At 55.2% G+C, this 23,148-nt stretch overlaps 8 protein-coding genes across 8 annotated transcripts; all 8 read left to right on the plus strand.

The window, feature by feature from the left end:
* Nucleotides 1-4,010: 4,010 nt before the first annotated feature.
* LDBPK_040030 (cAMP-specific phosphodiesterase, putative) lies at nucleotides 4,011-6,185 on the plus strand (the record flags this gene model as incomplete). The annotated part of the gene is made up of 1 exon (XM_003858017.1): nucleotides 4,011-6,185. The coding sequence occupies one exon, from the start codon at nucleotides 4,011-4,013 to the stop codon at nucleotides 6,183-6,185; it is 2,175 nt and encodes a 724-aa protein (XP_003858065.1).
* Nucleotides 6,186-7,176: 991 nt separating this feature from the next.
* On the plus strand, nucleotides 7,177-7,398 carry LDBPK_040031 (hypothetical protein; the record flags this gene model as incomplete). Its single annotated transcript, XM_003858018.1, has 1 exon — nucleotides 7,177-7,398. One exon carries the CDS (start codon nucleotides 7,177-7,179, stop codon nucleotides 7,396-7,398), a length of 222 nt encoding a protein of 73 aa, XP_003858066.1.
* Nucleotides 7,399-7,901: 503 nt separating this feature from the next.
* Nucleotides 7,902-9,221, plus strand: LDBPK_040040 (hypothetical protein; the record flags this gene model as incomplete). Its single annotated transcript, XM_003858019.1, has 1 exon — nucleotides 7,902-9,221. The coding sequence occupies one exon, from the start codon at nucleotides 7,902-7,904 to the stop codon at nucleotides 9,219-9,221; it is 1,320 nt and encodes a 439-aa protein (XP_003858067.1).
* A 4,032-nt stretch (nucleotides 9,222-13,253) lies between these two features.
* Nucleotides 13,254-13,757, plus strand: LDBPK_040050 (hypothetical protein, conserved; the record flags this gene model as incomplete). Its single annotated transcript, XM_003858020.1, has 1 exon — nucleotides 13,254-13,757. One exon carries the CDS (start codon nucleotides 13,254-13,256, stop codon nucleotides 13,755-13,757), a length of 504 nt encoding a protein of 167 aa, XP_003858068.1.
* Nucleotides 13,758-14,903: 1,146 nt separating this feature from the next.
* On the plus strand, nucleotides 14,904-16,493 carry LDBPK_040060 (hypothetical protein, conserved; the record flags this gene model as incomplete). Its single annotated transcript, XM_003858021.1, has 1 exon — nucleotides 14,904-16,493. One exon carries the CDS (start codon nucleotides 14,904-14,906, stop codon nucleotides 16,491-16,493), a length of 1,590 nt encoding a protein of 529 aa, XP_003858069.1.
* Nucleotides 16,494-18,604: 2,111 nt separating this feature from the next.
* Nucleotides 18,605-19,393, plus strand: LDBPK_040070 (DNA topoisomerase type IB small subunit; the record flags this gene model as incomplete). The annotated part of the gene is made up of 1 exon (XM_003858022.1): nucleotides 18,605-19,393. The coding sequence occupies one exon, from the start codon at nucleotides 18,605-18,607 to the stop codon at nucleotides 19,391-19,393; it is 789 nt and encodes a 262-aa protein (XP_003858070.1).
* A 946-nt stretch (nucleotides 19,394-20,339) lies between these two features.
* On the plus strand, nucleotides 20,340-21,077 carry LDBPK_040080 (hypothetical protein, conserved; the record flags this gene model as incomplete). The annotated part of the gene is made up of 1 exon (XM_003858023.1): nucleotides 20,340-21,077. The coding sequence occupies one exon, from the start codon at nucleotides 20,340-20,342 to the stop codon at nucleotides 21,075-21,077; it is 738 nt and encodes a 245-aa protein (XP_003858071.1).
* A 685-nt stretch (nucleotides 21,078-21,762) lies between these two features.
* On the plus strand, nucleotides 21,763-22,239 carry LDBPK_040090 (hypothetical protein, conserved; the record flags this gene model as incomplete). The annotated part of the gene is made up of 1 exon (XM_003858024.1): nucleotides 21,763-22,239. The coding sequence occupies one exon, from the start codon at nucleotides 21,763-21,765 to the stop codon at nucleotides 22,237-22,239; it is 477 nt and encodes a 158-aa protein (XP_003858072.1).
* Between the last annotated feature and the right edge of the window lie 909 nt (nucleotides 22,240-23,148).

The following is a 23,148-nucleotide window of genomic DNA, read 5'->3' on the forward strand; positions in this document are numbered from 1 at the left end:
TCGTGCTCAGTCACTGCGAGCAATGGCATTTGATGCTGCGTCCATCGTAAGTGGCGATGACAGCGCTCTTTCCTCCCAGTTCAGTCCGAAAGCAGGTGATGTCGGCCACGTCCATCCTGGCCCCGCCGTGCTTTTCTAGGGCCAACCCGTGTGATCACTTCTTCCCCATGTTCGTGTCGGCAGTGAATTCATTTGGTCCGGAGTGCGTCGTCTCATTCAGCGCAGTGTACATTCTCACAGAGGGCCTAGTCAAGACTCTCCTCAGCACGTCTCAGTATGTAATGATGATGAATGGGCACGTCGTCGACACCGCTGCATACCAGCGCATGACAGGGGATCAAGCTCGAAGAGCTTCTCCAAGCTTCTGAGGGCCATCCTGAGTAGCATCTCCGTGCTCGGTTACAGAGAGCGGTGGTAAGTGGCCCTCCTCTGCGTCGTTGGTGCTCTCCGCTGTTGTCTACGGTGTTTACCTGTTCAAAATGTTGAGAGCGGCGTTTGCAGCGTGCATGGTCTTTCTCTTCGTTTTCTGGATTGCGAACCTTGACGTTTTATCGGAGCGCTACTAGACGACTGATGAGGCGCTACCCCGTTCCTGGCGCATACTTCGCTTCGTGTATTTTGGCATTCGTCGTGGCTGGCCAGGTCATCGAGGCCGCCGTCCGATTGCTGCTCTCCGAATTGTTTTAGCTGACTATCGGCATCTTCGCCTCCGCTGGTCTGTAGACAATCAAAATAATCGTTTTTATGTTCAACTGGTGCCGCGAGAGAAACATGGTGAAGCTCCAGGAGGACCACTGGTTCCTGCTGAGGCAGAAGGCGCTGACGAAGGCCGCCAGCAGATCGACCACCGAGGCGAGAGGGGCTGAGTGTGCGAGCGTGCCGAAACTCGTTGAGAATGAGGAGCTGCCGACATCCAAGACAGGATGGAAATCACAGAACGAAAGCGCCGAGCTTATCCAATGTGGCGAGTGAGATTTTGACAACTCTGCAGTGCAAGACGTTTCACCGTTGGTGGCGCAAGTGTGCCTGTGCGGAGCCTTTGATGTGAGCAAGGAGATCGTCTCTCGCAACATCTCTGTTGCCGTCTACGGCGTCATCATGACGGCTGGCGTCATTGCGCTGACGGTGCTTAACATCATGGGTACAACCTACCAGCTGCTCTACGGCTGCGTCGGCATCTTGGTTATCCTGTGCGCGACCGGCTTCCTCTGCATCCCTATGACGATCATGAAGGCCAACATCTTCGGATGGTGCCAGCAGGTGTCCTACATCCTCATCTCCGGCGGGACGGACAACTTCTACATGTCGGATGCCAGCTGCCTGCCGGACGGGCCACACTTCTCTCAGACATTCTACAACACTGTCGGCGCCGTCATTGGCAACGCTGCCAGCGTGTTTGGTGTGTACCTGTTTGCGCGCGTCTTCTCGAAGCAGAGCTACCGCGTCACGCTAATTTGCACCACTCTTGTCCAGGTTCTTGCGAGCGTCTTTGACATCATCATTGTCGAACGCTGGAACTTGTACATCGGCATCCCGGACCACGCCATGTACATCATGGGTGATGCTATCGTGTACGAGGTGTGCTACATGCTGAACTTCATGCCACTGAACATGCTTATCTCGCGCCTCTGTCCGAAGGGGTACGAGAGCACGATGTTTGCAATTTTGGCGAGCTTCAGCAACATGGGTGCATCGACGTCGTCCACGATTGGCGCAATTCTGATGGAAACGGTGTGGCCACTCTCCTCCAGCCCGCCGTGTGACTTCAGCAACCTGCGCTGGCTGCTCATCTCCGGCCACTTCATCACGCCGCTTATCGCCATTCCGCTAGTGATTGTGCTCATTCCCGGCACCCGCATTTACGGCTCCATGGCCTCGAAGGAGAGGGGACCTCTATTTTTTCACAAGGGGCTGATTAAGAGTGGAAAGGGGCTTGCGTCTGTAAAGGACAAGGATCCCCGTCCTGACGTTGAGCCAGGCATCTTGAAGCGGAGCGTATGTGCTCGTCGTTGAATTTTCCCACCAAAAAAAAAGAACATGAAAGACGTCTGGCAGTTTGTTTTCGTTTTATAAGTTCCTTTGAGTGAAAAGGAAGGTTAGCGCAAGAATGCAGGTATATCAACCCTGCGTGCTACAAAAAATGTAGTACACTGATTATGCAACGATGAAGCGACAAGAAACCCCTTTTGCGTGTAGTGGAGTAAACACCAGCCTGCGGAATGCTAGCGCGATATGTTTCTTTCTATTCTCTATTCAGGCGCAGTTTGCAGATTTTAATGAGAGGAACGACAGAAGCACTTAACCAAAAGACTGTCTGAATCCTTGTTAGTAGGCCATTGTGATGATAGTTTTCGGCGCATGCATGTCGAGTCGATTCCCGAGAAATGCTGGCATCTTCTTCCTGAAAAAATGGAGAGGTCGATCGAAAAGGGGAATGTCGGTTGATGCTTGGGCGTACCGGCAAGTGATGATGGACGACTCGAGATTCTTTTCCTTCTTTGTGTGCTTTTTTTTTCCTTACCCTGCCAGCGGTGCTCTTTTGCCACTGCTGTTTTTTTGCTCATTTATTCCTCCACCGTTATCCGCTTGTTTGTGTGTGCGTGTTCTCCGTTCTCCTCGACAAACGACATTTAGTCACACCTGCTCTGTTTCTTTGCCCATTCTACAGTGTGTGTCTACCTCGTTGCAATCACCTTGCTCTTCTCTTGTCGCAGCGCTCTTGCTACTCCCTTTTTTCGTTGTCCTGTTGGTCGACGGTCAACTCACCCTCGTGGACGGAGGCTCCCCTAAGAGCTACGAAAAAATATTGTGAGAGGACCTGCTGCGCAGATGTTCGATCTGTGAGCGAAAGCATCCGAGCTGTGGAGCTGGCTGTATTTTTTGTTTACTCGCTTCTCGAAAAAAAAATACTAGTGCATGCAGTTGGGTGCTCGGTGTTGCCTTTCGTGGCAAGTTGTTGCTGTCTTCTTTGTACCTCACAGTGTCGTTATTCGATCGAATCTATTGATCAAAAAGCCGTTGTGTCTCTCTACTCCTCAACGCTCGAACTTTAAGTGCCGCTGCCCCTGAGACCATACCGCACCTTTTCGTAAATTAGAAAGACGGATACCGCCTTACACCTCGCGAAGCCGCCGAGATGGCGCAGGAGCCAACCATATGTAGCTTCCGGGAAGGCGTTGAAGCTGACGGAAGTCTCCCACACGACAAAAGGAAAAAGGTCTGTGCAGCTGCTCGAGTGAAAGGAACCAAGAATGAGAAACGTGATAGCGGTGTGGACGACTCCATGTAAGCGTGTTTTCAAGAGGCGGAGGCTTTGGCATTTTCTTTACTTTTGCAAGCATTTGATGCTCTTTTTTCTTTGGTTTGCTGTCGCTCTTCTCGCTATTTTGCCCCTCCTTGTGGGTGGACTTTTTTTCGCGTGTGTGTGTGCTCTTTTGTTTTTGCACAAGCATGCATCGAATGACCACTTGGATTGTGCATCGCGCTCTTGGTTGTCCTGCCTTAAAGAAGAATAGAGACTTTAGCTTTCAGCCGCCCTCACGCACAACTGTGTGTTGGCGGGTGTAGCATCGCAGCTGTCGTAGATACCCTCTAGTGAGAAGCGAGCGGCGGAGTTCATCAGCGGAGATCTTTCCGCTGCTCCGCGTCTCATTTTCTTTGCCACCTCGAAGCTTGCCTCCACTCTCTAGGCCCACATCTTCGCTTTTTGTGGTATTGTGTGTGTGTGGGTGTGTGTACTTGGGCAATAACTTCCCTCTCCCTCTGTTTCTTTGCTCCATTCGCTTTCGTGCATCCTCATTGTCCTTAATCCCTTTTTTTTTCAGTAGCATACATCCTTGTGTTAGGTCAAACTGCAAGAGCGCTCTTCCTTCTCAGCTCCTGCTTCCCCCTACGTTTTGCCTCATCTTTTTCCTCTATACACTGCCACCAGATCAGCCTCCATGCTGCAGCTTCCTCCCATGCTCTCAACACCGAAGCAATCTTCTACGTCCCGTAGCGCCGATGCGAAGATGCATCCTTTCGATGTTCTGGCATCGGTGAAGGATGATCCATCGCTGTCACCGCAGCTGCGGGAAAAGATTGGTGGTGCACTCGTGCGGCTGCGTGAAATTTGTAAGACGGCGGACCCGCCGAGCGTGGCGAAGGCGCCACCGAGAAGCTGCGCGCATAGCTACTTCGAAGAGATGATTAGCGGGCACGCGCCGCTTCGGTTCTCTTGCCACAGCAGCGAGTCAACGCACACGCGTGCCAAGCACTTCGACATTGCCTCCTCGCGACTCCCAGGGCCCATTGTGATGTCCTCTAGCAAGACCCTCATGCAGCGCACCACGCCTGCCCTCCAGAGTCCGAAAGAAATATTTGCAGAGCTCAACGCCATCGCCTTTCAGACACTTCGATACATCGATGAGGTGGAGCAGATCGAATTTGACGTCACCAACGTCTGTGAGCACGACGGCAGCATCATGGAGGACAAGGAGCGCCTGTTCCTCTCCGTTTGCTGCAGTGTGTTTGCAAACTTTTCCTTCTTCACCTCGCTACGCATCAACGCGGAGAAGTTCTTGCACTTTCTCCGCAAACTTTTCACATGTTACCCGCTCGACAACAGCTACCACAACGCCACACATGCGGCGGATGCGCTTCAGATGATGTCGCTCTTTTTCAGAGAGCCCACTGTAAACTTCCTCTTCTCCGACGAAGAGATAGCAATTTGTTTTCTGGCTGTGCTAGCCGTCGATGTCGCGCATCCTGGCGCGTCCGACGCACTTCTGGTCGCACTGGACCACCCCTTAGCGTCCGTGTTTGGCGATGTCGCAATCGCTGAGCACGCGTCTCTCCTGGTTTTGACGAGCGTGCTCGTACTGGAGGACAATTTCTTCTTCTCAACGCCCGACGAGGCCGTCTCAGTGGACAGTGCCCATCTTGTGAAGGAGGCACTGTACGACGTGGTGCTGAATGCAGCACTGCGTAGCCGGCCTTCCCTAATGTCTGCCTTGCGCGACATCGAGACGAGCGGTCGCATAACCGACGCCGATGCCCCAAAGCTGATGGCGGCTCTGCTGGTGATGGCGTGCAACAGCTTTGCATTTCGCTCGCAGGCACAGTGCTGCCGAATGGGTGCGTGGTTTCTCTCGGAGCTCCACCGAGAGGAGTGCGAGATGGAGCGGCACGGCATTCGTGTTACTCTGCCCCACGTTGCGGGGGCCGACTGCGCCGCAGTGCTGTCAGACTACATAAACATTGTCGTAAAGCCGGTGACGGCGGCTACCCTTGCCCTCGTTCCTACGGATCTGCAGGACCGTTTGGAGTGGAACGCAGACCTTGTGGATGCGGCAGCTAGCACGGGGGGTCGTGCTTGCAAGGTTGTCGTGGAGAGTTCCCTTGCGCAGTGGATGACGAGTTCGCTGTCTGTGATGGAGATACTGAAAAAAGTAGCCACGCACGCAAGCAGCGTGGACCGGAAAGCCTCCAAGTGCGCTATTCTCAACGCCTCTCCGTCGCGCTCCCAGGGAGCGGCTCCAGGCATGATGCGGGCCGACTCACTTAGCAGCAACAGCTCCACGTCAGGCTCTATGAGTGCCGCGAAGCGAGAAGCCACGAGTAACTGCCCGCAGCTCTCGTTTACGTCGGAACCGTGCTCAGCGGCTGGGAGTCCGACAGCGCGTCCCGGCCGGTCGGAGCACTACTTCTCCTTTCTGCGCCTCTACGACAAGTGCGAGCGCGCGGGAGAATCAGCAAAAGACTTTGTGGGGCAGCTTATCTTTCTTGCGCTACAGTTGGATCCCCGGTACATCGCTGCCTATGCGCGGAAGGAGTACGGAGATGACTGCTGTGGTGCCGAATGCGCCGAAATGGGGCTCTTGATCAGCAAAATGGAGGAGGCACCTTCCACAGCCGAGGTGATCGCCAGCCGCCCTCCTGGCGGATCCTTCTCGAATCGTGTTGCGGACGAGATCGACCACACGGACAGTTTTATTTTGTTCTTGATGGACATGTACTGCTCCCGTGAGGCGGCGCTAGCGGAGATGGAGTCGGCGGTGCCGGTAAGCGACAAGGCGAAGACGCCACCGCCGGCAGAACCCGCACCTCCCAAGGCGGCGCCACAGTGTCAGCAGAACTCGCCCATTAGGATGCCGGTCAACACGGAGAGCAAAAACACAGGCCCTAGGCTGCGACTAGTGCCATAGCCGCTTGGCAATTCGCTTTGCTGCTTTCCTCTCGCCCTTTGCTTGATGTATCCTACTTGATGGTCAAACTCTTTTCCCCCTGTTTTGTGTATTTGAGTTGCACAGTTCTCGCCCACCAGTGCAGGCTGCACGTAGCAGGTTGACTGAGCCGCTTACGACCTGTGTTGGCCGTACACGTGAGCACTGTTTACGATAGGGCAACTGCTTCTGCTACTGCGAAGCAACCGAGGCGCCAACTGAACAAAGAAGCAGCAAACGTGGGGTTAGGCACGCGGCCTCTCTCCCTATTTCATTCTCTCGTATTTCTGTGTGTCCTTGACGCACGCTCTTTTTTCTTGAGTCTGTTGTTTTTCTTCACCGATACGTCTTGGTCCTCAGCTCTTAGACCTTCCGGATACACACAATCGCTCTCCCTCCCCCTTCTCTCTGGCATTACATTCTCCTTCCGCATCGTTTCATATTGAACTTAGCAGTGAAAAGGAAAGGAGTAAACTGCGCGCTCCCTTATTCGCGCCTTTCTGCCGTGCACACTTGACGCCAGCCTGCGGCAAACGTTGATGAGAAAGCTTACAGCGTCGCATGACATCCGCACTCTTGCAAAGGTGCAGATATTGTAGAGCGGCAAAGGGGTGCGCGGTGCGTATTGCTGTCGCGTGCGGCGGACTTGTTTTCTAGGCCTCCCGCGACAAAACCCTATCGACTCAGCGTGTGACCTCCTCTGCATCAGCCCTGCGGCACTCATGCTACCCAACGGTGCTTTTCTGTTACACTCCTATTCTCTTTTTCCTGTGAATGATGCCACCACCATTGCCTGCCTTACTGCGGTTCCGTGTTATCTATTCTGCCTATTTGCCGTCTCGGCGCAGACGCCATTGCGCGCCAGTTTTCTGGCATTCCTCGCCGGCTATATCACATACACGTTCACAAAGCTGGAAGAGCCCCCACATCACGAGGTGCGTGTTGTGCATAGCTGAGTAAAGGTTTTGCCGTTATGAGCCCCCGAGTTGCAGGCTTCCTCATCGGCGGTTTTGTGACGGCGATGGCATCTGCTATCCTGCTGCAGTACGACGTCCTCCGCAAGCAAGAGCTGACCACCAGGAAGACGGAGGAGGTAGCCGTGCAAGCAGACATGATCGTGCATCGGTTTCATGTAGTAGAGGCAGGGTTGCGTACCCTATCGGAGGGCGGTGAGGCCCGCCCCAGCACTACGTGAACGGGACGGAGCGCTGTTATTGAAAGGTGGCGTGTGTCCGTTTTTTTTCTCGCGCGAAGCGACCAACAGGCCACAGTAGCCACCATTAAAAACGGCAAGGAAGCGCCGATCTGTTGTCTTCACTGTTTTGCGCTGTTTTCCCCTTCGTATCCGCTACCATATCACCCTCTGGCACCAGCAGTGAACTTGCCTTTCCACGCGTGTCCTCGTGCGCTGTGGACAGCGATATAAGCGCGCCAGCAAGATGCATCCAAAAACGTTTGTGCATGTGTTCCTTCACCGCTCCTTCAAATAAATCTCATTTCTCTGTTGCCCACGTCTCTCTCTTCCTGTCTGGCTGCCTGCTATCATGCTACGGCGACTTTTTTTACCCTTGTCGTCCGCCATGCAGCTGTCTCGAGGCACTGCTTGCTAGGTATCTGACAACCGTCCACTTCCGAAAAAAAGGTCAGCCAACATCCACACCACGACTACTGCTTTCATAGAAGTTTCCATCGTACAGAATGCAACAGCGGATGGGCGCCATGCCAATGACCGTGCTCTACCCGCAGTCTTACCTGCCGCACGGCGCGGTTCCCTGTCCCGCTCCAGGCTACGGGAGCATGTTTGGCGGCTACGGCGCTGCGCCAGTGATGATGATGGTCGCTGGAAATGCGCCGTACCCAGTCAACGGGAACTTTAGTCACTCAGTCACACCAATGTACTTTGCTATGGATCCGGCCAACAGTGCGGCACCAATGGCAGTCGCGGCCGATGCCGCCTCGGCTTGTGCCACGCCGAAAGCGAAGCTCGCGCACTCTGGTAGCGGGAACTCCCTCTCAACGCAGTCTTGCTGCTCCGGGGGCGAGACGCCGTCGCTTCTGAGCCGCAGCGCGGCCTCCAGCACCGTCAAGCAGCGCCTGCCTCACGACGTCAGCGTCTGGGGCTTTGCTCTCGTCGACCAACTCCACCCGTCATTGCAGCGAATTCCAGTACCGCTGTCGTGCTTGCACGAGCCGACAATGGGCATCAGCCTGTACGATAACGACGTGATGTCCAGCAGCACTCGCCCGTGCAAAAGCTCTGTGTGTCTCCTTCACGCGCAAGGCCTTGGCTGCGCAGAGGGTGCCGGGTGTCGTTGCTTTCACGTTTCCAACGCGTACCTGATGCAGTGCCGCGCCACATCGGAGTCGCTGTGCTGCGCATTGCACAACTGCTACTACTCGCAGGAGATGCTCGGCGCCAACTGCGCTCCTCACGTATCGGGTCGTTGCTACGCACTGAGCCTCGACGATGCCTCGAAGTTCCCCCAGGACGGTGAGAAGCCCTACCTCATTGACCTCTCCTTGCTCAACCTCAGCCTCACAGTGGGGCTGGAGACGCTGCCCTGCGTGAATGGCGTGTACGTCGTCTCCTGGAAGAAGCATGTATGCCGCCTCAACATGAATGGGCTTTGTAAGTGGACCAAGGACTGCGGCCACATTCACGTGTGTCGCCAGCTGGCAAAGTTTCTGCAGGATGCTGAAACGCTCTCCATCGTGAAGACGCTGCAGGAGAGGACTACGTCGAAGAGCTCCGCGGAACTCTACCGTGACATCATCCTCAGCGAGAACACGCTGCGCTACGTGCGTTCTGCGGCCGCTCTTTCCCTTGTCGCGGCGCTGCTCGAGGCGGGAGATGTGGAGGCACTCAAGGCGCTGGCGAGGGCCAAGTGCGCCTTGTTGCCATCCCAGAGCGCGGCACTGCAGAAGCTCGGAATCGCCCTGAGCAGCAACGACTCGACTCGCATTATCACCGTGAGTCCGAAGCTCCTCGTTCTGCTCACCCCTAAGGGTATCAATTAGGAGAAGGTTACACATTACACGGCTCACACCGCGTCTGCCAACAGCAACTACAAAAAGGCACATTGCTGTTCATATGTTGTGCGTTTGTGTGCGCGCACGCTCCCTCATGGTGAAGAGAAAAGGCAGACGCGTCGCTGAAGATGCGCGGGAGAGAGGACGAGCTCGCGGCCTCTGTGGCGTCTCATCCTCGTGCGTTCCCTCCTCCTTTCTTTTCTACCAGTTGAAGGCAAAGAACTTTTTTGTACGACTTGTATTGTTGAACGTGTTTCCACCTCTATATGTTATGTGTGTGTGTGTGTGTGTGTTTTCTGTCGTTGCTTCTCTCTTCTCAGTGCGATGTCTTCTACCTCCACTGTACCCTTGACTCTTTGGCTTCCCCTCGCCCCCACGCGCAAAGTCTGCCTGCTCTCGCACTCCTGTCTGGTTAATGCACGTCCATAGGCGCGAGGCAAAGTCAATGCACGACACGCTGTATCTCTGCCACAAAAAAAAAGCGATTTTGCTTTAGTTTCCTTTGATTTACTTTCCTGTCTCTGGCATCTCTTTTTTGTTTCTTAGCCTGTTAGTGGATATGGCGCATGCATGTGTGTTCGCGTGTGCCTGTGCGTGCGTGCAGGCGCGCGCATGTGACTGCCAGCCATACCAGTAGCAACAAAAAAAAATGGAGGGCATCGACTTCGACAGGGAGAAAATGAAATCGAGAATACGGCTCTCTTTCTGTTTGTTTCTTCACGTAATACCTTGAAGCCGGCGTGGAAAGCCCTGCTGGTAGGTCGGGGATGACAGTGAGATCAAAGTCGAGCCACTCCTTCTCTTTCCCTCCCTCGCGGTCTTTGACGGCATGGAGAAAAAAAGGGAGCCAAAAGCTTGTGTTTTTGTCCTACTCCCCGTCACAGCTTCGTCTTTGTTTCGACCCTTGATGGAACGCACAGCCCTCATCCTAAGCGTTTCTTTATTGTGTCTTCCCTTTGATTTTCTATTTCTTTTCGTTCTCCATGGACAAAGATGGCGCTATCTTTTTCCCGCTCTTTGCCGCCTTTTCTCCGTACTTGTTTGCTTGCGTTTTCTCGGACGGCAGTGCTGCCATATTTCTCCTCGCTCAAGGACGCGGGCCCGCTATGAACTCGATTCAAGTCAAAGGAGAGACCAGGCACAAGGATAGAAGTGGTGCGCGCATGTGCGTAGCCCTTTCACCGCATCTCTCCTTTTTTGACACTGTTGTTTCCTCTCTTTCCTTCTTTTCTCCACAAGTTGCCGACGATTGTTTCACTCATTATTATTTGCAGTTTTCGTTTTCTCCCCTCGCTGCGCTGTTGTGCTCTTCATCAAGCTCCGCTTCCCTGATAGGCTCGCTATACCTCTCTTCTCTCCCTATTATGTTCTGTGTGTCTTTTCAACGATTTCCTTTTTCTTCTGATTGCCTCTATATCTCTTTTGTGTCTCTTGCCTCTCGTGCTCTGCTGCTGTCACTCTCTTTTTTTTTTCACAACATGTCCACTCTGCCATAGAACGTGTGCTAAACTCCACCCGGACTGCCAAAGGCCCCATCGGGTGGTGCGAAGCCGCACTAGACACGCATCACGCCAATGCACCGACTCGGTCATGGGAGCACGGCCTCTGCCGTCAAACTCTACTCGCCCACCCACACCACTAGGCAGTGCGGGGGCCGGGTGGGATACGCTCGAGTCACGTCGGCACTTCGCCTATCATATGGATGGTGCAAGCGTGCGCACTGTCGCAGGTCGCTCCGACGCAGCGCCATCCACGACCTGACCACCGACATCGGCAGCGGTACGTCGCGGGGACCTCCCGCACGTCGTAGGCACTTGACCCTGTCACCACCAGAGGTGGTTGTGCACTTGGCAGGGGTTAGGGGGGAGGGGCTGCTTGACTTGCCCGCAGAGTGGGTAACGAAATCTCATACCGTGATGAGGCGCTTATCGTCATCAGGGTCTGCTGCTGTGATAAGCCAAAGAAAAAGGGCTAGGCACCCCTCTTCCACCTCCCAAACAAAAAAAGGAACGGTGGTTGGGAAAAGTCGACTGCAGTCCACAAGTAACAAATTCACTGGTTTATGTGCAGTCCCTCTCCATCATCTATCTCTCTTTATGCCCCTCTCTCCCCTCCTTCTCTTCGGCGCTCGGCAAGCGATGGAAACAAGCAGTGAGCGAAAAGAAGAAAGAGCGAGCGTTTATCTTGTGCTAACGAATCACGGAGAGCATAACTCGGTAAGCATTTTTCGCATCTCTTTTTTTTGTGTTTTTGTTTTCTGTATTAACTCTACACCTCCACCCCCTCCCCGCTCCCCCCTTTTTTTTCTTGACTTCACACGGTTGTCTCTCGTACTTGTTTTGTCGTTCTCTTCGTTTTGCTTTTCGCACAGACGGTGTACTGTCCTCCTATTTAGCGGCGATGGAAGAGCTGGCCAAGGCACCGGACGACGGGAAAGGTTTGAGATGAGACAAGCACAACGTCGTACCTCGCCCCTGCCGTATGTCGGTCCCACGCCCTTGCTCTCATCAGCCTTTCTCCATTTGCTCTTTTTGTTCTCGTTCGTTACTGTTGTTATAGTTCCGTTCCGGAACGAAGCAGTGTCAGACAGAAATACCGGAGCAGTTGATGTTCAAACAGCAACGTGAAAGAGAAGCACATGAACACGACTGAAGTTTTTTTTTGTTTTTCTTACTGCTCGTCTCGTTTATGCCACGATTTAATTCGTGTCTTTCTGGAATGTGAGGCGATCGAGAGAAAGAGGAGACCGAGTGTAGACGTGTGGGGGTAGGCCTGAAGAGGGAGAAACACGCAGGCGTTTCGCACCTCAGCGTTTAACAGATGATGCCGATCAAGGGGAGAGGACACCGAAAGGCACCCCTTGCGTGCTACGAAGTGAAGCGTGCTGCGAAGCCGCTGAAGTCAATGTGCTAAAGGGTACGCCTCCTCTAACCCCTCCAACCCAGGGCTTCTTCACTCCCTTGTGGGGGGGGCGCCTGTTCCGCTCGGGTATTCTCTGTTCTTCTGTGTTGCTTCTTGCGTTCTGTGTCTTCTTATGTTGCATTCTCCTCTCTTTCGTCAGTTGCTGGTGCCACCCCACCCTTCACCCCACTCCCTCACAGACTATCTCGCTTGCTCGCTTTCCTTCCCGACAGAAGATGCGTCTTCTTGTTCCTCCTCACTTCTTTCGATTTCGCTCTTTGCGTTTCAGTCTTACCCTCCACCCGTTTTTGTGCTCACCTTGTCTCGAATTCAGACCTTGTTTCCGGGGCCTCATGTGACGTACTGGGATGTAAAGTCGTTACCTCGAAGACCAGTGCAGTGCACCGTAACCCGACCACTGCATGATGTCTCTAATATAGCTTAACGGCTGGACAAGAGGAATAGCGGACAATATATATGGAGCTGCTTTGTTACGCTTTTCGTGCACTGCATTGTAACACCTGCCACACGCCAGAAGCCACTAGCGTGAGCTGTGACAGCGGAAGAAAGTGCTTATATAAAAAAAAAAACAGAAACGTAGCAGACGCCCAATGAGGTGATAGCAATGGAGCTAGCTCTCCGTACCGCCCTCTTGTTTCTATGTCTATCTTGCGATGCGGTCACCATATGAGTTTGTGTGTCGGTGTGTGAGTAGCACTTTTTGAGGCTCGCGAAACGCTTCACGGTGCTAAGGGCACACTCGCGTCATGCGTGCTGTTGTGGGGGGGAAAGGCCCTGCGTCATTCCCTTGGCTCGCGCCTCTGTCGCTTTGCCGCTTCTTTCTTGAGCAGACGGTGGTGGGTGGACGCAGATGCGCTGTGTTCGGGGCGACAGGCAAAACGCGTGTCGCGCAGCGCAACGTCTCTTATGCTCCCCTTCATCTTTTGCCTCCTCTCCTCATCGCTCGCTCTATTCGTTTTGCTCCGTTTCCAACGCCCTGCCCCATCTGTGGGCAACGCTTCTGGCCCTTCGGCCTTCTTTTGACTGCCGTCGCTGGTATCGATCCCGCCACTCCTCCCCGGCGCACGCACGCGTGCAAGAACATACTTACTGGAAGCCATGGCGCAGTGGATTCCGAAAACTGCGTGGAAAGTGTCAAACCTCAACAAGCGGTATGGCGCGCCGTACGTAGCGAAAGGGTACGCATCACTAGACCCGAGATGTAGTCTGGATGCCTACTCGTCGTTGCAGCAGACAGTGACGTCAGCGGATGTGAAGAAAGCACTGCTTTCTATCGACTGTACCTCCTCTGGTGCCCTCGTGATTGACGTGCGCAGCGAACCAGAGAGACGGCTGCGGCCGCTTCTGTCCCCTGCGATAGTAGCGCTGCATCCTCACGACATCTTGTCGGGTGCGGCGTGTCCCATTCTGCCATCGAACAAGGAAAGGGCAGAGATGTTTGTAGTGGCCTCGGAGGCCCAGCGTGCAGTGAACACTTGCACCGCACTGAGGCGGTGGGGTTTCTCGCGTGTGGCCGCAGTCAGCGTCGACGCTGTGTCGGAGGCGATTGCGGTGGTGCCGAAGCCGGCGGACACAGCTACTAGCAGCCCCACAAAAAGCTGAACAACATCGTGCGCGTGTGGAGTCGTTCGGAGAAGTTGCTTTGTGCTGCAGCTGTGGCGATTGTCGTCGGTTGGTGGCGAACGGGGTGTGTCGATTGGTGCTTCTCAATGAAGCATGGCACCCCGATGTATCCGCAAAACGGTTCTTTTGTGAGAATCACAATGCGATTAAAGGGGGGAAAAAAACAAAGCGAACGCACGGCAGACGTGCGCCGGAGCTAAGTGATGTACGCGGCATCGCCTGGTGTTGAGTATGGCACTCGAAGCTTTCAAGGGAGGAGAAAGGCATTAGAAAGTGCAAATGTGATGATGCGATTGCCTTGTTTTTTTTTTCGCGCACTACACAGTGCAACAACTCTTTGAGCCTGCCAGCTTTCCCCGGAATTCACGAGATATGTTGCCGCCTCTCTAGCTCAGCTATGATCGGTCTCATCTCACCTCATCGAGTCTGTCCTCTCCTCTCTTCTCCTGTCTCTCTCACTCGCTCGCTCTCACGCTTGTCGAGTCTCTCTTTCCGATTGGGCGCGTTGATATCGTCCTGAAGCATCCTATCAATCACCCCCCCCCCTCCCTCCCTCTCCTCTTTCCTCCACACGGCAGCACCACACCCGTTTAGCTACTTCATCCGCTAACCGTTTCTGTCCAGTCTCGCGTAGACAACGAAAAAAAAAAAAGAAGCGTCTGCACTATAGCGAATAGTGAACGAACGACAACAACCTAGACGAGCATCGCGCTGGAAAACTGCGCCATCTCGTTTTTGTTTTCCTTTTCCTCCCTTTTCGGCTCGTTTCTGTATCTCTAGAGCACTTTTAGTTCGCTTCACTACTGTACCTTTGCTGCTTTTTTTTTATTATTTGTATTTATATTTGTATTTATATATCACAAGACGCATCGCAAGCGTGCATCACTTTCTTCTTTTCTGCCCCTCTCTGACCTCTGCATCTTTGAAAGCTTCTCGACCCCATAGCTGCTTGGGTGGCAGTGGATAGGGGGCAGCGCCTGAAGTACTAAACGCAGGACTGCGCAATCCATCCTTTCATTTCGCGTTTTTGTTTTTGCATGCATTCCCATTATATTTCCTCATCATCTCACAGAAGAGAAAACCTACCGTCACCTATACATACATAAACACACACACAAGGACACTATGCGCTCTACAGAACTGATTGTGGAGCGGGGGCCCTTGCACCATGAGGCGCATTCAATGGCCAATGAGTCGCCGTTGAACCAACCGCAAGAGCAGTTCTCCCTGGAGCCGAAACTGGAAAAGGTGACGGCACCATCCTGTGAGTCGTCGTCCGACGAGGCGGCCTACCCGAAGGGGAACGAAGAGGAAGAGCGCAACGAAACGCCTCGTGATCCGTGCAAACTGACCGATGTGTCTACCGACCATTATGCCAAGGATCCCGATTCGGAGGAGGAAGAAGCTGCGGCGGCTTCTCTGGCGAACAAAGAGCCAGAGGAGGATGCACAAGACGAAGCTGGAGGAGACGGGTCGCACGTCGGGGCGGTCCCTGCCGAAGTTGCCAAGACAACGCGTCCCCACGGCCTCCACAAGGCCAAGAAGAAGCATTCGAATCACGCAAAGGAGGCTAAGGCGGCAGAGACGGTGGAAAAGTCGGCAGCGCCGCGTAAGAAGAAGCCCATGTACAAGGTTAACATCGACAACGTGGAGCGTCACCCTCCTGTCCCGGAGGGTGTGAACACGCCGCGCAGCGTGGCGCTCTGTAAGGAGCACGGCGTGAACCCTAGTGAGCTTGCCCGGTACGACAGGAAGCACTTCAAAGGTGCCGGCGTGTCGGACGAGGTGGCGGAGCTGCGCTACCAAAGTTACGAGAAGCGCCGCTGTGCCCGTATGGCGCAGCTGAAACCGGCCTACAAGGAGAGCATCAAATATGACTTGGAGGATGCCGTGTCCGTCTCCGCGGCCAAGAACAAGGCGCAAGCAGCGGAAGAGGCTCTTGCGCGACCCGCCGCAGCGGTGCAGGCGGCCGCCCCGCCGCCGAAGCTGTTGGATGAAGAAGCGGAGATGCAGCGTCAGTTTGAGGCTCAGCATCAGCGTCTGCTCGAGCAGGAGCGCCGAAAGACGGTGGCGTCGGGATACAATAGCGATGGTCGTCGCCGCAGTCCCCCGCGCGCAGGCCATTTCTACGGCGCGTCGGTGCGCTCTGTCGGGTCGTCCAAGTCGCCCGGGCGCCACTCGATGAACACATCCGTCGGCGCCAGACCCACCGTCGACCAACCGTATAGTGCCGCGAAAATCTATAGCGCGAGCATTGTGGAGAGTCGCCCGCTGACGCAGAGCGAGGTGATCATGATCGATGAAATCAACGAGCGCGAGGCTCACCGCATTGACACGCAGGAGCGCGCCTTCGTCATCCAGGAGAACAAGCAGCTGATGCACGTCGAGCGCGAGCTGATTCGTGAACGCCTCGCATGTGTGCGCGTGCAGAAGAATGCGGAGGACCGGGAGAAGATGCAGCAGAAAATGCACAAGCGCAACGAGGCGCGCCAGAACGTGGCGGCGGAGCGCCGCAAGAAACTGGAGGCAGAGCGTCAGGCGCGTATCCAGGACAGTATTGCCGAGAAGGCGGTTCGCTGCCATGCAACGAACCCGTACGCCTCGCTTATGCTGCGTCAGATGAGCGGCTTCTCCACGCGCCGTACATCTAGCAGCTTCCCGTCCCAGGGGGCGGACGTGAGCGCTTCACAGGAGCAGTCTTCAGAGGCGGAGTAGTAGGCAACCGTGAGGCTGCTGCAAGTGTTCATGTGACTCTGTTTATGGTGTGTCGATTTTACGACGGAAGCCGCGCCATCAAGGCACAGTTTGTTCCTGTTGCTTCGCACACCAAAGTCGGGGTGTGTGAAAGTACAGGCTCACATTGGACTGCAGAGGTGTGTTGCGTGGCTGTGTTTTGTGTGTCTGTGTGTGTAGCAGAGCGTGCCTGCATGTGCGCACCGTGAGGCCGTATCCCTAAGCCAGCGTTCATTCTGTGTCCCGTGCCCATAGAGCACAATCATCACTTTTATTGATGTTGTCTGTACGGTTCTGGTCATTTCTCAAATACGTCTTTTTTTTTGCCTGGTCACCTTTCTCTTTTTCTCCTGTCTCATGATCGCTGCCTCCGTTGTCTTCATGCGCACTGGAGTCCCACCGCCCAAGATCCTCTGCATCTTCCTTTTCCGCCTTTTTGCACGGCTCCCTCCGCAGCGAAACAGAAAAGACTCCTGCGCTTCTCCTGTCGCCTTTATGACCTCCCCCTCCCTCCCCTGCCCCCACATCTTTGGTTTATAAATATATATTCCATTTTTTCTTTTTCGCGGTCTGGGGTTCTGTGTGTGTGTGTGTGTACTCTTTCTTTTTTTATTCGCTTGTACCTTCAAGTGTTCTGTACACCCCTAGCTGTGCGAGGGACTGCCAAGCAAGACGACGGAGACGGATAGAGAGAATCGGAAGAGAAGACGGAGTCGCAGGTGCCTGAGCGCCCCCGGGAGTGCTGTGTTTCACGACACGGAGTCGCCTGTGTCTCTGCACTTCTCCAACTAACCTCCTTTCCAACGCTCCAGCCGCACTTTGGTTTGGCTTGAGAGCCCTGTTCCGTTCTCCGCTGTCACCTGGTACAGTTTCATAGAATGCGGGGGCATGGTGCGGTCTATGTTTGTTGGTTGCGCCATTGCAGGGATGCGTTTGAAAGTGTGGCTTCGTGCAGCCTATGTGCCAATGGGTAGAAAAGGGAGCGTACGTCGGACGCCATCTCGAGCGCAGGTATGTGTATATGGGTGCGCCTCTGGCCTTCCTTGCCTTATGCATCGCTCAGGGGATGTAACGGCGTATTTCACATCACAGTGACACACACACACGCGCGCGCGCGCATGCGTCACACAGCACCCCCTGCTCTCGGCGCACCCCCTACCTCTCCTGGACCAACAGCAGCTTCGACGTGCGTGCGAGTAGAACACGTCTGCGGAAGGCAATCGTGTAAAAGGAGAAGCCGTTCCCACAGCGAATACACCTCTGGTATGGCATGAGGCACGGTAACGTCGCAGTGGCTTGCAGTAGAAGCTTGCGTGCATGCAGCAAGCGCTGCTAGAACCGTGGAGTGTGAGGCTTGGGTGGTGCGACGGAGTTACCAAGGGTTTTTGTCCTTTTTTCCATGTCCTCTGTACTGTACGTTTCCCTTCTTGCTTTTTGTAGCGAATGCCTGCGGCAATACACGCACACACACGCAATCAGACATGCTATTTAACGAAGAGCACAAGTGCTGTTCACGCAGCTGTGTTCTATGTTGTATGTACAGACACATGAACGCGCGCAACAAGTCGCGAAGTGGAGAGCAAGGCAAGTGTTTGTTGTGTGCTCTCCCTGACGCCTGCGATGAAAGGCGTCGATGCGTGGAGCCTGAGGCATCTGAAAAAAAAACATGCGCATCTCATGCGCTGTGATCCGTCATGGGCATGCGGCGCCCCCTCCCTCCCTCTTCTTCCTCCTGTAGCTGCGTGTGAAGAGTGTGTGGGGGGAGGGGTGGGGCGCTTGCGCAACATTTTTCTACTGTTACCGCCTCCTCCTCTTTTTTCCATGTCTTGCTTTTTTGACGTGTGCCGGCATGTCTTTACCCGCGTACCGACACCCACATTCAGCTGTCCTCTCCATCATCGCTGCCTCGCCCCCTCCACCGCTGCTTGATCACGTCACAGTGGCCTGATTACCGTCGGCTAGGTAGAGTTTCCTTTCGCAAGCTCCTGTCTTTCTCATCGCTCAGAGAGGACAACCACAACGTCACTTGTGTGCCTCTACCTCACTCCCTGGTACGTGAAAGGCAATTCTGAGGGATACAGTGTTGGTTCGCCATGCAGCCTGTTCAAAGTCCTCCAGTAGCCCCGCCGTCGGTACCGGTCGCGGCGCCAAAGAAGACCCCGATTGATATATCTGCGCTGAAGCTCAAGATGTCGCCCAGCGTTCGAGCAACCCTGGCTGCTGCTGGTGTGCTTGGCCAGTGCCCTCGGCCGATTGAGGCAGCTGACGAGGATGCGCTGCTTAAGCTGAAGCCGATGAAGACAATGGTGCCCTCCGTCAAGAAAGTTGTGGCGCCGGTTGCAACGACGGCTCCGCCGCCGAAGGTGCGCCGCGTCGAGAGCAGTTCCAGCTCATCGTCCGATAGCTCGTCCTCGTCCTCCGATGACGACTCCAGCAGTGATGACAGCTCCGGCTCGGACTCTTCGTCCTACTCCTCCGACGATCGCTCCTCCTCGTCAGCTGAGTCAGTGGTGTCAGGGGAGGCAACGCTCTTCCACATTGCCCAGTCTCAAGGCCTGGTGAACAAGGAGGTCCTGACACAGGAAGAGGAGGAAGTCCCCACGCTGGTGCCTCCGCGTCCTCCGGTGGTGCGATCCTTCCCCAATGACATCGGCAAGGCTCTGGAACGCTACCGGGAACGACTCAACCGCGAGGAGAGCATCATCCGCATCAAGGATGACAACAAGGCTGTGTCGCTCGGCACCAGTAAAATCAACTACATCGACCCCCGTATCATCTGCTCGTGGGCAAAGGCGCAAGACGTGCCGATCAACAAGATCTTCTCTGCAACCATCCAGAAGAAGTTCCCGTGGGCCATGAATGCCGAGAACTTCGATTTTTGAGCGAGGTCGGCGCGACTTGATCTCCTTAGAACGATGATCTCGACGGCAGCGCTCCACGTGTACCTTTAATTTACATGCCGCCCCCCCCCCCCTGCCCTCGTTTGTACGCTGTGGCTTCTCATTCCCCCCCCCCCACACACACACGCACGCACACACCAACTGTCTCCGCGTTGTCGTGCGCCCTTCTCACTCCGCGCTGGCTGCAGAAGTGCGGCAAACAAGAGGGAGCGAGCGTGTGCGGGGCTTGGGAAGGGAGCGGGGGTGTTGTCACCGTTTGTGGAGGTGATCTATAGTGTGCGTGTGGAACAGCGTATAAGCAGCAAGCGGTAAGCTAAGAAGGATCGCCAATCCTTCTTGCTAGAGACGGTGGCGGAGGTTGGAGAGGAAAATGAGACAGCGCACCATGCGCCATGGTGTGGGCACGAGTTCTTTGGAGGGCGCTCAACGTGTTCCTAGGAGAGCGTCTGCTTTACCGTGTTTCTCTCGCACAATCTCCACTCGAGTCCTCCTCCTCGTTCGCCTTTGCTCTCGTTCTGACAAGTGCGCGGATGGCGTCAGCGGCTTCGCCGCAGCACACGTTAAGATGACGAGGAAGTCGCACGTCGGCGAAACTGGAAAAGAGCAACCTAAAAAGCGACCTTAGAATGGAAGGACGCGCAAACCAGCAGTGGAAGGTGCGCTGCTGCCGTCCTAAATGGACTCACTCGACAATCCACCAGCCGTCAATATCGCCTGTGTCACCTTCGCGTGCCTCCGTGTCTGTGTGCGCCGGCGCACGGCGAAGAAATCGACTCTGCGAAACGGCTGACGGGGCCGTAGGCTGTGCGTCCGTTTCTCTGTCGCGCGTGCCGTCTAAGACTCCTTCTTGATTCCCTCTGCTTGACAACCCCACCAACACAAGCGAACAGGCACACCATCAGGGCAACACGTGACAGAGATTGAGGTCATGATGGAGCCGACTAGAAACGCAGAGTACAGCAAGCAGGAATACTGGGACCGGCGCTACACGGAGGAGGAGCACTATGACTGGTTTCCCTCCGTGTACCCCATGTGTGTCGCTGCAGCCTTTGAGACCGTTGAGGCTGTCTATCGTGTGCAGCGCAGCACAGGGGCATTCGAAGGCACGCTAAAGGTGTTGCATCTTGGTACTGGTAGCTCAACCCTCTGCGCCGACATCCGCGCCGCCTACGAGGCAAAATATCCGACGGAAGACTCGAGGCCCTACCGACTCGTGCAGGTGGCCACTGACTACTCTGCTGTGGTCATCGAGCATATGAAGACCAAGTACGGTCCAGCCCATCCACTGGAAGACGTACACTGGGTGGTTGCCGATATCCGCGATCTCAGTCGCGTGCGTGAGCAGTTTGGTCCTTTCTTCGACGTGGTGCTGGACAAGGGCACCATGGACGCGCTGCAGGCGGACAAGGCAAACCAGAATATGGACGACGACATTGAACGGATGCTCTGCGAGGTGAGTAGGTGCGTCGAGGGCGGTGTTGGCACGCTCGTGTATCGTGTGTTTGTGCAGATCACGTGGGAAATTCCTTACTTGCGCCTTCACTACACCACGAAGAATGCCACGCACACCTTCGCCTGGGGCACCAATGTCACCTACCGCTTTCTGGGTGAGAGTGACATGTACAGGATGTACACGTACGAGGTGTCACCGCCCTCTTCCGAGTAGACCCTCCGGGGCGGAAGAGAGGAGGCGACGCGCGGCGCAAAGGTGTGGCGCTTGTCACCGCCAAAAGCGCGCCGTGCCCTCTTTCACTCTTGTCGGTATTTGCCAGTGGTGCGCACACCTTGCACCCCTCAAGGCGTGTTACTCTGAGGGTGTCGATTCGGCACACAAGCAACGGGGGCTGGGGGGACACGCAAGCGCGCACATTAACAAAGAGCGGGGGAGTGTCGGACTGAGAGAAAGCCGGAGACGCTCGCAGTATTGTCTGCTCAGTGTACAAGTCGTTGGTTGTACTTACACAAAGGCCTGTTTCTCTACGACCACACGACGGTCGAAAAGGATGCAGTGGGGGGAAGCAATGTTGCCTCTGTCTTTCGTTTTCTTCCCGTTGAAGAGCGTCCGCGTGCCTTGAGGAGCTCATGCCGCTAAGCACGTGTAGGAGAACTCTGCGCGCTCGGCATTGTCGGAGCGGCGGGGGGAGGGCCCGCCATAGCCCCCCTCCCCTTCCCTATCACTCCCTTTCGCACCCCACCCTGCCGCTGCAACAGCTCTCTCAGTGTCGTTGTCATTGCAGCCTCAGCCATCTGCGTTTCGGTGTGTGTGTGTGTCCACTTTCTCTTCTCCGCTCCCCCTCCTCTAACTTGGCCGCCGCCCCCCCCCCTCCCTCCCTCCACTCTTCTTGTAAGTCATGCGGCGTTGTTTGACCCCAGCCGGTGCGTGGGTGTCCACGTGGAGGAGGGTGACGACCGTGTCGCGTGCCGTTGGCTACAACCGTAGCCACTGTCCACCTTTGACGGAAACCGACGCGAGCAAGACGACGTCGGCGGCTTCGACCACCGCACCGGCCGCGCCGACCTCTGAGGACTACCGCGCCCTGCTACTGGACCTCTTGCTGTACCGTCGCGAGACGTTGACTCCAGTCGTGGAAGCCCTTCGCCTCGAGAGAGACGAGGTGGAAAAAAAGATGCAGCAGCTTGACACGCACGTGCGCGAGCTCAGCTCCATTCGCGATGAGCTTCGGCAACTGGCCGAGGCGGTGCTGGACGCAGAGCGCACGCGTTTGCACGACTTTGTGATGAAGCCCAGCAACCCTCCTGCCGCGGAGAGCACCATGGCGGCACAAGGCGCAGCAGAGAGCGAAGAGGTTGAGGAAATTGTGCTGTAGCTACAGCAGAACTGCGGAACGCTGGTCGAAGAAAAAGAGTAAGTAACAGGACAAGCAGCCTGGCCACAAAAAAACGAGCGTTTTTTCGTGCCGGAGGGAAACAAGGGGTGGTCTGGCAAGGAATTCGTGCCGCTCTTCTCCTCAACAGGTCGTCTGCTCGCATTGTTGTGAAGAAAAGATCCCGTGTGTGTTGGTGAGAGGAGGAGGGAAAAGGACAGACCCAGCTGCGAGTCCCGGCATGCAGTGAAGCACTGTAAAGCTCACCTCACTCTCTCTCTTCACGTTCAAGCTTCCGATGAGTACTTGCGCCTCTTCCTCCCCCACCCCACTCTCTTCGTCTCACCTCTTAGTCAACCCTGCAACTTCTCAGCAGCACTCCCGTAGGCCCCCCACCACTACCACCATCACCCCTCCACCCATATCCCCTCCGTCATCCACGAAAGGAGCTGTGCGTGCCGTGCGGGGGCAGTGCCGCACACATCCTTTACTATCCCGTATCTTCCTCTGCTGTCACAGCGCAGCAGCGACGACCTCATCGCCTCACTCTTGAGACAGCCTCCGCTCGAATCGCCTCTGCCTGTCTCTCATTACCTGACTTCCGCCCCTCCCACCACCACCGCCCACTGCACAGGGGAAGGATGGGGCCAGAGGTGCCGGCTTGGATAATCTGAGCGTACGTAGCCTTTGGCATTCTGTTCTGCGCGCGTCTCTAGGCGTTGTGCTTTTCAACTCACCCCTTTGTCTTCTTGCATCTCTCTCTGTTTGCGTGCGTGTCCGTGTCCTCACGCGCACCCATCACCACGGAAGGCAGCCGGGCGCTGCAGCCGGCTCACAGCTCCACGAGTGAGACTATGCGCCTCTCTGCTACATCGCTATCTAAGCTCACATTAATCGTTAATATCTTTTTTT

Source organism: Leishmania donovani, chromosome 4 (genome assembly GCF_000227135.1).
Source record: "Leishmania donovani BPK282A1 complete genome, chromosome 4".
Taxonomy (NCBI): Eukaryota; Euglenozoa; class Kinetoplastea; order Trypanosomatida; family Trypanosomatidae; genus Leishmania; species Leishmania donovani.